This window comes from Pipistrellus hanaki (genome assembly GCF_964339955.1).
Source record: "Pipistrellus hanaki genome assembly, chromosome: 5".
NCBI lineage: Eukaryota > Metazoa > Chordata > Mammalia > Chiroptera > Vespertilionidae > Pipistrellus > Pipistrellus hanaki.
Window position 1 is genome coordinate 53,188,067 of NC_140507.1, and position 12,487 is coordinate 53,200,553.

Here is a 12,487-nt window from a genome sequence, read left to right on the forward strand (position 1 = left end):
TGAGTCACCACTATGACGCTATCAAAATCAGAACTGATGAGCAGCAAGTAACAAGTAACTTAGATGTATTAACTAGATACATGTATTAAACCAGCAATTGGCAAACTACAACCTACTGACCAAATCCAGCCTGCCCCTGCTTTTGAAAAGTTTTATTGAAACACAGCCATACTCACTTCTTTACATATTACCTATTGCTGTTGTCTTGCTGCAGTAACAGAATTGAATAACAGAGACTGCATGGCCTATAAAGCTAAAAACCTCTACTGTCTCCCCCTTTATGGAGAAAAGTTGGTGGGACCCACCCTAGCTGGTTTGGCTCAGTGGATAGAGTGTCAGCCTGCGGACTGAAGGGTCCTTTCCAGGCAGGGCACATGTCCGGGTAGCAGGTGCGATCCCCAGTAGGGGGTGTGCAGGAGGCAGTCAATCAATGATTCTCTTACCACTGATGTTTCTAACTCTCCCTCCCTTCCTTTCTGAAATCAACAAAAGTATATAAAAAATAATAAAGTTTTTGTTGTTTATTTTTAAAGTTGGCGGAACCCTATCTTAGAGTAAAGGGTGGGAGTGTGGTAGGAGCTGAGGACAGGGGAAAGATGGAATCATGTTATAAAATGCCTGGTTGTTAAGCTAAAAGCAATAGAACTTTACCATCAAGACTGTGGGGAATTATTATAATAAAGAATTCTGACCAGGGGAGTGCTCTTTTCAGAAACGCTTTTTCAGAAACATAAATTTTCATGTAATCCCTCAACTGTGCAATGCCACGCAGCTCAGACATTTCTGAAGCAAAAAATAGGATCATGCCAGGTTGACTGAATAAATAGATAAATAAATGAATAGATTCTAAAGCAACTTGAAGCAGCTTATTTCACAGATGCTCCGGTTTCTCAGATCTCATAGCCAAACATATTTACTGAGCTCCAAAGTCTTGGCTTGTACTATGTAAGGGTCCTCAGATAAAAATGACTAAACAATGTCCTCAATTCATGAGAAGTTCACAGCCTAATAGACAGGCAGACAAGTAATCAATTATACAATTACTAGAGGCCCAGTGCATGAAAATCATGCACGTGTGTGGGGGAAGAGAGAGTATGTGTCCCTCAGCCCAGCCTGCACCCTCTCCAATCTGGAACATCCCTCTCACAACCCAGGACTGCTGGCTCCCAAATGCTTGCTTGCCTGCCTGCCTGCCTGCCTGCCTGATTGCCCCTAACCTCTTCTGCCTATCTATCTGATCACCGTAACCATTCCCCTGACAACCTGATCAATGCCTAACTGCTCCCCTGCCAGCCTGATTGCCTCCAATTGCCTCCCCTGCCAGCCTGGTCACCCCAACTGCCCTCCCCTGCAGGTTTGGTACTCCCAACTGCCCTCCTCTGCAGGCCTGGTCACCCTCAACTGCCCTCCCCTTCAGGCCTGATCCCTTCAATCTTCCCTCCCTTACAGACCTGGTACCTCCCTACTGCCCTACCCTGCTGGCCATCTTGTGGTGGCCATCTGGTGTCCACATGGGGCAGCCATTTGTGTGGTGGAGTGATTGTCAATTTGTATATTACCCTTTTATTAGATAGGACAATACCATGAAGTCAATGAAATACAACTCTATATCAACTTCATCAGTGATTCTCTTTGGGTGAGTGAAGTTATCAGTGCTCTTACTCTGTCTTTTTTTTTTTCTCTTCTGTTTACTATTTCATTAATTCTAAGACACATTTTTTTTCCATATTTTAGGATTTCTAAATTGAGATACAATTTACCATTAAGGGTGCCTTAGACTCCATGAAATAGATACTGTCACTGCCAAGTTGCTCCTTGCTATGAGTGTAGGATGTTGGGAGTTGTTCATCTAGCACAGGAAACCAGATGTGGAGTTCATTCAAGATAAACCCAGATAAAGAATATATTTTTATAGAATAGAGAAAAAGATCTCATTGTAGAATTCAACACTTCTGTATGGCAATGTACTTGATATTCGCCACCATTTAGTAAAAGTATCAGCCAGGAGTGAGTCATCTTCCCAGTGGAGTGGGGCGCCCAAAGGGGAAAGTCTTTTCTCACTAACAATGGAGCTCTTGTTGGTGGCTCCAAGTACTGTAGCAGTTTTAATATCTTAGTTAAAACCTGGTAGTTGTTTTTCCCTTTTAATATAAGAAAAAACTCCTATTGGAACTAGTGTGAGTCATACATCATAAACATTCGGTGCTGGAATTCCCATGGGTTTTGAAGGCCAACACTTTAAGCTGACATTTTTTAAAACTACACTGTAGAATGCTAGAAAACATATGTTAAGCTTTCTGGTATTAAGTCATGCTATAGTATTTTTAAAAATACATACTATAAAGTAAACCATTCATAAATTCCAACGTGATGCCAGTATGTTAAAATCTTGATTGCGTCATTTAATTCTCATGCATAATCCTTTTTCATTGCTTTAACACAACAAGCCAAACCAAAAAAAAAAAAAAAGAAAAGAAAAGAAAAAAAGAAGATTGAGAGAAAATATGTTCAAAATCACAAACATACACACAAATTCACATGCATTTACATAACCACTACTTCACAGATCTGGCCTCATTAAAAACACTGAAATTTCCAATAAACTGAAATTGTCTCTAAAACATGTGAAGGTACATGAGACTCATGAAGATTCTAAATGTGTACTTCAAGTATCCATAAATGCAGAGCCAGAAAAACAGTAATTTCAAATCTGAATTCTCCATCCAGCAAATCATAATCTCTAGAATAATGAACAATCAGTTCAAGTAACAGATTGCAGACTATTGATTCTAAAAGAAAATAACACAAATACTGGGAAACTTGACAAAAATTGGAAAGCATATTTATGGTCATCACCTTTAGTTGATATATGCAAATTTGAGAGAAATTCTCTCCTTCCTCTTCAAACATTTAAAGCAAAAGAGATCCAGTCAGTAGAATCCATTACAGAAAAATAAAATTATAAAGCTAAAGTCAAGTCCAGGGAAGGAAGCATTTTACAGACTTTAATGATGGCTCAATCGCATATCAGTGACAGTTTGCATATGTCTGAATACTTTGAGAAGTGCTTTCTATGGTGTCCCAAGCCCTGTGTTGCTCAATTTATACCAGACTACACACTAAAAGAATTTCACTGAAGCAGAATTACAGTAAAATACAAAACTTATGTATATTCTCTCTTGTTTCTATCACCCTAAAAGTCAGACTGTGGGAAATGTGCTAAATCAATTTTTTAAGCACAGGTTGGAACAAGCAATTGTTAGTGTGCTCCTAGTGCGGCTTTGAGCATAGTAAGAAAAACTGTTTGATAACACTGCCCCACTCTGGTCAAAAGAGAGATTAGGTAGCCCTTAAAATGAAAGTTTTTGTAGCATGACATCCAAATTCATGTAAAATACACTTCATTAAAAGACGAAATTTTCCTAAAGAGCAAAGCATCAGAATGGTATACAATTTAGATTAAAAGCTGAAGGAAATATATCTTTTAGTCCTTTGAAACAGAAGGAACAAGCTATTATTATACTACTAGTATTTCTCCATAGAAACATCTATTGTTAGTCCCACAAGAAAAAAATATTATGCTGATTATGTAATGCCACTTGCTATATAAAAATGTGAATCGCGAAAGGCTGGTTTATTAAACTATTCATATTTATTCAGGTGGGGAATATTGTATATGCTGTTAATGGCAAATACTTCACTGTAATTTTTACAATTATTTTGTTTAAAATAAAAACAGGATATTGTTAAAGTTACTGAAATTTAAATGCCAAAAAGTCAGTGATATCGAAAAGTAATTCCAGCCTAGTGGACAGAGTGTCAGCCTGTGGACCAAATGGTCCTGGGTTCGATTCAGGTCGAGGGCACATGCCTTGGTTGCAGACTCCTCCTGGGCCAGGGCCCTGGTTAGGGTGCCTGAGGGAGGCAACCAATCCATGTGTTTTTTCCACATCGATGTTTCTCTCTGTCTTTCCCTCTCTCTTCCACTCTCCCTAAAAATCAATGAAAAGATATCTTCAGGTGAGGATAAACAACAACAAAAAAAAAAACAAAAAAAACAAAAAAAGGGAAAGTGATTCCAATAAATCTAGGAATTTACAAATTCTTAGCCATAGTAACCGTTTACTTCAAAAGTCATTTCCTCAACATAGTGATTGACATTAATAATAGTATAGTAGCCAAAACCCGTTTGGCTCAGTGGTAGAGCATCAGTCTGCGGACTGAAAGGTCCCAGGTTCGATTCCGGTCAAGGGCATGTACATTGGTTGCAGGCATATCCCCGGTAGGGGGTGTGCAAGAGGCAGCTGGTCAATGTTTCTCTCTCATCGACGTTTCTAGATCTCTATCCCTCTCTCCTCCTCTCTGTAAAAAATCAATAAAATATATTAAAAAAATAATAATAGTATAGTAGTAGTAGTAGTAGTAGTAGTAATAATAATAATAATAATAATAATAATAATAGAAGTTAACATCTCTTAACCATTTATTGTGCCAGCCACTGGCCTTAGTTCTTTACATGTAATAATCATTCATACTTAGAACTATAAATCAGGCATTATTATTATCCCCTTTTTATAGATAAGCAAACAGAGAAACAGAGAGGATCAGTAACCTGTTAAAGTTACACAGCTAAGCAAATGGCAGTTTTAGGATTCAAACCCAAGCAGTCTGACAGCATCCTATGTCTTCCATCATACTATACAGAGAGGAAATAACTATTGGCCTTCCTGTATTCAATGTATCCATTATGCTCTGAAAAAAAAAGGTGAAACCAAGTCATAGTTCTGCTTACTGTCAAGATCAAACCAATAACTTCTATGTTAATTAAGTGTGCATCACTCCACTATAAAGATCAATTGATAAAGATCAATATAAGAAAATGCTATATAAAAACACATTATCTTTACACATGAATGGTTTTTTCTATGAGAGGTTTGAGATGACTCACAAGTGTCTCATTTATCTGGGACACAAGTAGTTGAAATTATGTCTATTTGTGTTTTTAGCATTAATAGTTTCCACATTTTAAAATTACCTGAATCTCTGTCAATGGCTTCAACTCTTGTGACAAACTCCCCTGGATTTTTGTTTTCTTTAACTGAAGCTTCATACAGGTGCTGCTTAAATACTGGTGCCTCATCATTTACGTCAAGAACAGAAATTGTCAAGGTCTGGGACGAAGAAAGTGTTGGGACACCATCATCCATGGCCAAAAGGGTCAGAACATGCTGGGTTTTCGTTTCATAATCCAAAGAGCACGTTGTAGTTAGTAAGCCTGTTTTGAAAGTGGAGAAAAACAATATGTAATAAATATTATTTAGAAAAGTTCAGCTTACTCTAACTAATCTAACTTGCTAAAACTTCAAAACATTTTTTAAATAATAAATCCTATTAGACTGACTTTAAATTTATATATTATCTAAAATAAAATGAGAGCATTTTTCATCAGAAAAGTCACCCTAATTTAAACTATAAGGATGAATGAAAATTCAGAAATAATCTATCATATACCATTCTTTCCTGTGAAGATGATATCAAAATGGTTTGTCTACCCAACATCGACCTTCATTTTTTAAAATATATTTTTATTGATTTCAGAGAAGAAGGGAGAGGGAGAGGGAGTTAGAAACATCAATGGTGAGAACCATTGATTGGCTGCCTCCTGTACATCCCCTACTGGGGATCGAGTCGGCAACCTGAGCTTGTGCCATTGACCAGAATGGAACCCGAGACCCTTCAGTCCCAAACCGACACTGTACCCACTGAGCCAAACCAGCTAGGGATGACTTTTTAAGACATCTAGGTTTTAACAGTATACATCTTCAGGTCAAATGACAATTCATGTTTAAAGTCACCAAGTAACAAAACAAAAATGAACACGGTTGCATTGTTTAAGATATTTAGTCTTTAAGGTATTTAGTTTTATTAAAGAATTATAATCTCCTTATACTTGCTCTATTAACTGTCTTTTTTACTAACAAAATACAGTACATACTTTATAATTCAGACAACAAATTTCATGAATAAAATGTATCTCCATCCAATTGCCATTGGAGCATATAACTCATGGAAGCAAAGTGTTATAAAACCTTGCACACATATAGCTCCCATGAGTCCAACTGTCACACTTTTTCTTTTAGGACTGCTGTTTGCTTCTCTAAAAACATGCTCATCCTTATAAGAACTTTTCTTCCAATAATTAAAGAGGTTTACTGCTTCAGATTTTATAAAACATTTTTCCAGTAATTACAGCCAAAAGCCATTGAAAAAAATCACTATAAGAAATGTGAGCCTCGTGAGAGAAACAATAGCCCATTTCACATGAAAGCATTCAGCAATTACCATTTTATGTCGTTGAAAAATGTGTCAACTGAAACAGCCACTGCAATTGTTCAAGATTCATGAGGCCTATATATGAGACACAGTTCTAATTTTATCCATCCTCTTTAAAAATCTGAAATAGACCTTCCTTAGCCATTGTGGAAAACATTTTAAGCATCACTGAAACAGGCCCTTGGAGACCCCCGCTCTAACAGTAATCAGCAACCAGGTCTGGACTATCTCTCTGTCAGTTGCGCCTTTAGGTGATGCTCACGCATGCCTCAGAATGAAACCATATGTGCAGTATTCAATAAATATTTTGATAAAAAAATTTCAGCAGTATATAGCCAGACTATAATCATGACTTCCAATTCCTACACATTCAGTCCCATTTCAAATTATGGTCTTAGTAATGGTGGGGTCAATTGGCATACATCTGAGATTTTTTTTTTCTAAGGCTCATAAAGAAATGACTATTTTTTAGAGGTTGAGATGGTAATCTACCTCCTCAATAGCTCCTGAAAATCAGATCATGGGAAGTTCATTTCCAATTTTATTAGAATGACACGTTATACATCACACTACATCAGAAATTTTAGTAGATGTTAATTGGCAATGCCATAATAACAAGACAAGTAAAGTAACAGTTAGTGACATTTCTACAGAGAACTTGACAGTGAATAAATGCTTCTGGGGGAAAAAATGGCACACCTGACATGAGAAGTAAGGGTCTTATACCCAAATCAATACAACCATTTAAAAGTATATTATTTCTGTCCTGATCAGATATTAATTTGGTTAGAGCATCATCCTAATATACCAAGGTTGCAGGTTCGATCCCCACTCAAGGCACATACAAAATCAACCAATGAATGCGTAAATAAGTGAAACAACAAGTCAGTGTTGCTCTCTTTTAAATATATATATATATATATTTAGCTAATATGCAAAGTGTCCCCTCCAGAGTTCAACCTGGAGAACAGGAGTTCAATTTCTCACTATGACGTGTGTTGACCACCAGGGGGCAGTGAGGAACATGGTGGGCAACGAGCAGGAGTACTGAAAGAGAGAGGGAAGAAGGAGGAAGAGTGAGGGGAGGAGGAAAACCTGATTGGCCCTGATCACCGGCCAGGCCTAGGGCCCTTCCCATGCACAAATTTCATGCACCAGGCCGCTACTAACTAACTAACTAACTAACTAACTAAATAAATAAATAAATAGATAGATAGGTAGATAGATAAATAAATTCCAAGTATTTACAAAAGCATGTTTGTATGATCTTAAAGATAAATTTCCATACTAAAGCCATTGAATAATGCTGTTGGTTAGTCATATTCTACCTTTTTGTACTTTTGGTACCATCTCCACCTCCTGTGACTACCCACAAGGGGGGAAAAGAAGTTTGCTGCTACTGTAGATTCATCTCATGAAATGTGAGCTAGTTTCAAATCATAGTCAATATCAATGAACTGGCCAGTTATAGTTGGTTCTCTGAATACAACCTCTGAACCTATCCCATAGAGAAGTTAAGCACAAAATTAACATTTCTTTAAAGCCTATTCATTTGGAACCATCATCTTAACAGAGGAAACTGAAAAGGATCAATGTACGCAAGTGATTAGAGGTTTTAATTGACAGTGACAAATACCTGATGACTCATCTAGCATAAAGGCCACGTTTTCATTTCCTGAAAGAATGCTGTATGTTACTCTTCCATTCCTTCCTTCATCTGGATCGTGAGCAGTTACGTAGTGCACCAAGGAGCCCACTGTGGCATCCTCTTTGACACGAGCGATGGGGAAAGACAGAAAAGTGGGGCTGTGGTCATTTACATCCAAAATCACTACCTTGGCCATCAGTGACCTCAGTCGCCGGTCTGTCACATTCACAGCCTGATCGGATGCAGTCACTGTCAGGACCACAGCAGGAACTCTCTCTCTGTCGAGGGGGGATGCAGTGACCAATGTGCCAGATGAGGGGTGGATGAGAAATGGATTGATTCCAGGGTGGTGGGATTCAATGAAGTATTGTATTCTACTGTTCAAAAAACTGCCATCTCCATCTTTGGCATTGAAGACGTGTACCAGAGTTCCTACAGGGACATTCTCTTCTACACTTATCACAATGAACTCTTCTTGGAAAGATGGGGAATGGTCATTCTGGTCTTCCACATCAATGCTAAGGAAGACTGTGCTATGCAAGGGAGGAGTTTTACTGTGATCTTTAGTAACCACCCTGAAAAGATAATGTGATGTCATTTCATAATCAAGTCCCTTAGAAAGGAACAAGTCCCCTGTGGAGCTGTCGATTTCAAAGGGGCCATCCTTATCATCTGCAGCGATACTAAAATGTAGCTTTCCATTATGGTGTTGTTGAAAGTGATCAGGTGACTTTATCAAGCTCATTATTTTTGCAGGCTTCAAATTTTCTGGTATAACTAAATGTCTAATATTCTGAGAAATGGCAGCTCTCCCTTTGGATAGTGGTATCACCTGAAATAAGAATTAAAAGGAGCTATTAATTTGAAATACTTTTCTTAAACAGTTGAATCAGTATATTATGTGATGATGTTACTTTGGAAACTTATCCCTTCTATCTGTGTGAAATACATATGGTAATTGGTGGCATTATTTTTTATTATATAACTAGAGGCCCGATACAAGAAATTCATGCAATAGAAGGCCTTCCTTCCCCCAGCTGCCAGCACTGGCTTTCCTCTGGCATACAGGACCGGGGCTTTGCTCTGGCAGCCAGGCTTTCCTCTGATCCCAGCTTTGTCCAGAAGGACGTCTGGAATGACATCCGGTCTAATTATTATAGATTCCAGTATGCCTCTGATGATTGAAAATTGCATAATATCTAGGAGATGAGAAAGTACATTTCCACTTCCCATTTGTTCTAATGTGTGAAATGTTATATTGGTGAGGCCATGCTATATTTTGATAAGCTGATCTATAGTCTTATGATTCTTCAATGAGAATGTGAAATGTGTAGTTCTCCAAATTACTCTAAATCCTAGAGACCAATATATACATAATGATAACATCTGTGTACATTTAAGTATCATGTGTCTTTGTTTATCTAAAACCAAAGACTTAAGGAACTCCAACATAGAATTTTCTCTTAACATACATATCCTTAATCAATAAAAAATTCTTTGGGGTATATGTTCTTATTTTTTATACATACCAATATCAATATTACTGATTATCATGTGCATGAGCAAAGAAAAATGGCCATGCACAGTTATCTTATATTTGACTCACTGGTGTAATTTTTTCATTCTAAGAAGACTTTCCACATCTTGTTTTCACATTCTGATTAAAATAAAGCCTTAGAATATGGATCCCAAGTGACTTTTATAAATTTAAAAATAATTACAAAAAGCAATGTGATTTATTATTTAGCCATTTGCTTACATGTAAGTTACTTCTGCAAATTTACCAAGTCTTTGCAATTAGAAAAAAAGTAAAGGAAAGACATTTTTTGTTTATTAAAATAAAGCAACATTAATGCCTATAGAGGATGAAAGTACATATCTTGTCAGGAATTGTGCAAAGTTCAAATAAAAAGTTATTGGAGCTAATGATTTCTCTAGTGATAATAAAAAGGCACACATACATGTGCAATGCTCTCCAAAAGCAGTATTCATATATTGAATGTATCTTCACTCTATAAAGGTGTACAAAAATCAAACAGAGCCTTAAAACACCCTTCTACATGTTATGGCGATGAAAGAACATTACCTGAATGTTAATAACGGCCCGTCCTTGAAGAGGCGGCACTCCCTGATCACTGGCGATTACAGTTATCCTGTAGGAAGGTCTATAATCATACAAAAGCACCGTGGTTGTCCTTATCTCACCACTGTTGGCATCAATCTTGAAGGGATCAGATCTATCTTCTATGCATACACAAAAAAATTAAGAAATTAATGTTAACTAACAATGCAGAAATCAGAATTAACTAATCCAAATACATCTGTGATTGAGCATTTGGAAGATGTACTTGCCTTAAACTCTGTGAGAGAATGAACATAAAAAAAGTAGCACTAAAAATATACGCAAGAAAACAGAACATTTTCTAGGGGTGATTTACTTTAACTTTATGAATATTTTGTCTTCATAGAGATTCACGGATCTTATTATTCTAATCGTATTTCTTTATATTAATACCACTCGTTATCCACTAATTGCTACTTTTCTTTCGATAAATGTTGATTTGCACATCACATTATTGAAAATTATTCATGTAAGGTGGATGATTGGTGGGTTGGTTTCTATTTAGGGGACAAAAAACTACTATAACTTTTCACTAAACTTTTCAATTCTTTTTTAAATATAAAGGTGATTCTAAACCATAACAAATGTATTTTGTTTGTAATTTGGTGTTATTTTCAATGTTAATTATGTCCACAGAGGAGGTAGATAGTTGATAAACAAAAGAGAAAATTCTAAACGCTCATAATTCTTTATGGGTAGTTACGTTTACCTGAAGATACTGAATATATAACTTCTGCATTGTTTCCTTCATCAAAATCCTTTGCAAACACAGTTGTCACCAACATATTTACTGGTTGACCTTCCAAAACCTGTCAATAAAACAAATGGCTTACAAATTTCTCAGTAAATTTTTTTAAATAAAAAAGCAATGAATTTTAAGTGAAAGCACACACTACTACTAAGCATTTAAAAAACTATTTTAAAATCCACATGTAATTCTAATGTCTACCATATAAAAATTATATGGGTGTAAACCCATGAAAAGAATCCACATTACAATTTAAATATTTTACTCGATTTAAACAAATTATCTACAGCATTTAAACTAATTCTGAGGAGGGTGGAGAATGAAATCAAAATAATTAAACAGTCTTATATTTTAAATGTCTTTTAAGGATTCTAGCATCTTTTCATTCATCACCTTCTCAAGATGTTTTTTAAAAAGTTGTTGTTAAGGTCTAAAACATGTTAAAGAATAAACATAAATTTTTATTTCAGGAAACATACCTCATATAGGAGAGATAATTAATAGAACTCCATATATAAAAGTCCTACTGTGCAAGTAAGCCACATGATATTTTAATGACATGATTAAAATCATAATGACAAAACATTTAGCTTTGGTGAAATTTTCTTTAAATAAGGATTTGGAAGGTGAGTTTAAAGTTATTAGCTTCCTAACTACCCTATGCATATCAGAGCACAATTTGAATGTTCAATTTAATTACTTGGGAGATGAGACTTCTAAACTTTTTATTCATACAACCCATTCATGACTTTTAAAAATCTGATTACCTCCAAGATATATTTATTAACTAATTGTGTATGTAAACTAATATGCTAATTTATTATGTACATTATAAAACATATAAAAACATAGGAATAAAAAAAGATGAGATAATATAACTATAATTAGAAGTTCTTGTATGTGCCCCCAATAGATCAGCTTTTATAATCTCTTGATATGTGCTTCTCCAATTTAGAGCTACAGATTCTTCCCTTATCTCTAAGCAGAGATGTGTATCAGTCACTCATAAGGAGCTCTGCACAAAGAGACACATGTAAATTACTCAAAAAACAATCCTCCTCTGAGCATTGCTGATAATGAGGAACCATTATGTTTGTACACAAAAGGCAGAACTACATTAATCATAAAACAACTGGATATGAGATCTCAAATTGCACTTATAAGCATTTTAGTTTTTGATGAGTTTTTTTGGACATATGCACAATTTCTAGGTCTTCTAGAAATGAATGCATTGCCACACCATTACTGATTTGGTAAATTCATGCTTTTTACCACAAGATGGTGCTCAAATAACTAAGAATACTACAAGTCCATTGCAAGGTTATTTCAACCCCACAGACCTTGATGTGTAATTCCTTTCCAGGGAGACACTGCGGGAAGTATGGCCTGTTATCATTGATGTCGGTAACGGCAACATAAACCACCATGCTGGCGTTCCGCGGTGGGGAGCCATGGTCGGTCACCAGGACAGTCACCTGATGCTGCACCTGATGCTCATGATCCAGCGCCACCCAACTGATCAGTTCGCCTGTGGGCACAGAGGACAAAAGAGGGTGACACTGTGCACTAGGATTCTGGCATTGTGAACCACTTCCAACATAATCTGTAGAAAGGAAAATCAAACATTGTAAAGCTC

General features: G+C 36.3%; 1 protein-coding gene across 1 annotated transcript in view; it reads right to left on the bottom strand.

The window, feature by feature from the left end:
- DCHS2 (dachsous cadherin-related 2) overlaps positions 1-12,487 on the bottom strand; it is a 176,627-nt gene that overhangs the window by 47,577 nt on the left and 116,563 nt on the right. The window contains exons 6-10 of the mRNA XM_084883976.1: positions 12,192-12,379; positions 10,813-10,912; positions 10,068-10,225; positions 7,970-8,813; positions 5,036-5,275 (exon numbers count right to left, since the gene is read on the bottom strand). Of these exons, the coding sequence (XP_084740102.1) occupies positions 5,036-5,275; positions 7,970-8,813; positions 10,068-10,225; positions 10,813-10,912; positions 12,192-12,379 (1,530 nt within the window). The remainder of the gene's footprint in view (positions 1-5,035; positions 5,276-7,969; positions 8,814-10,067; positions 10,226-10,812; positions 10,913-12,191; positions 12,380-12,487) is intronic.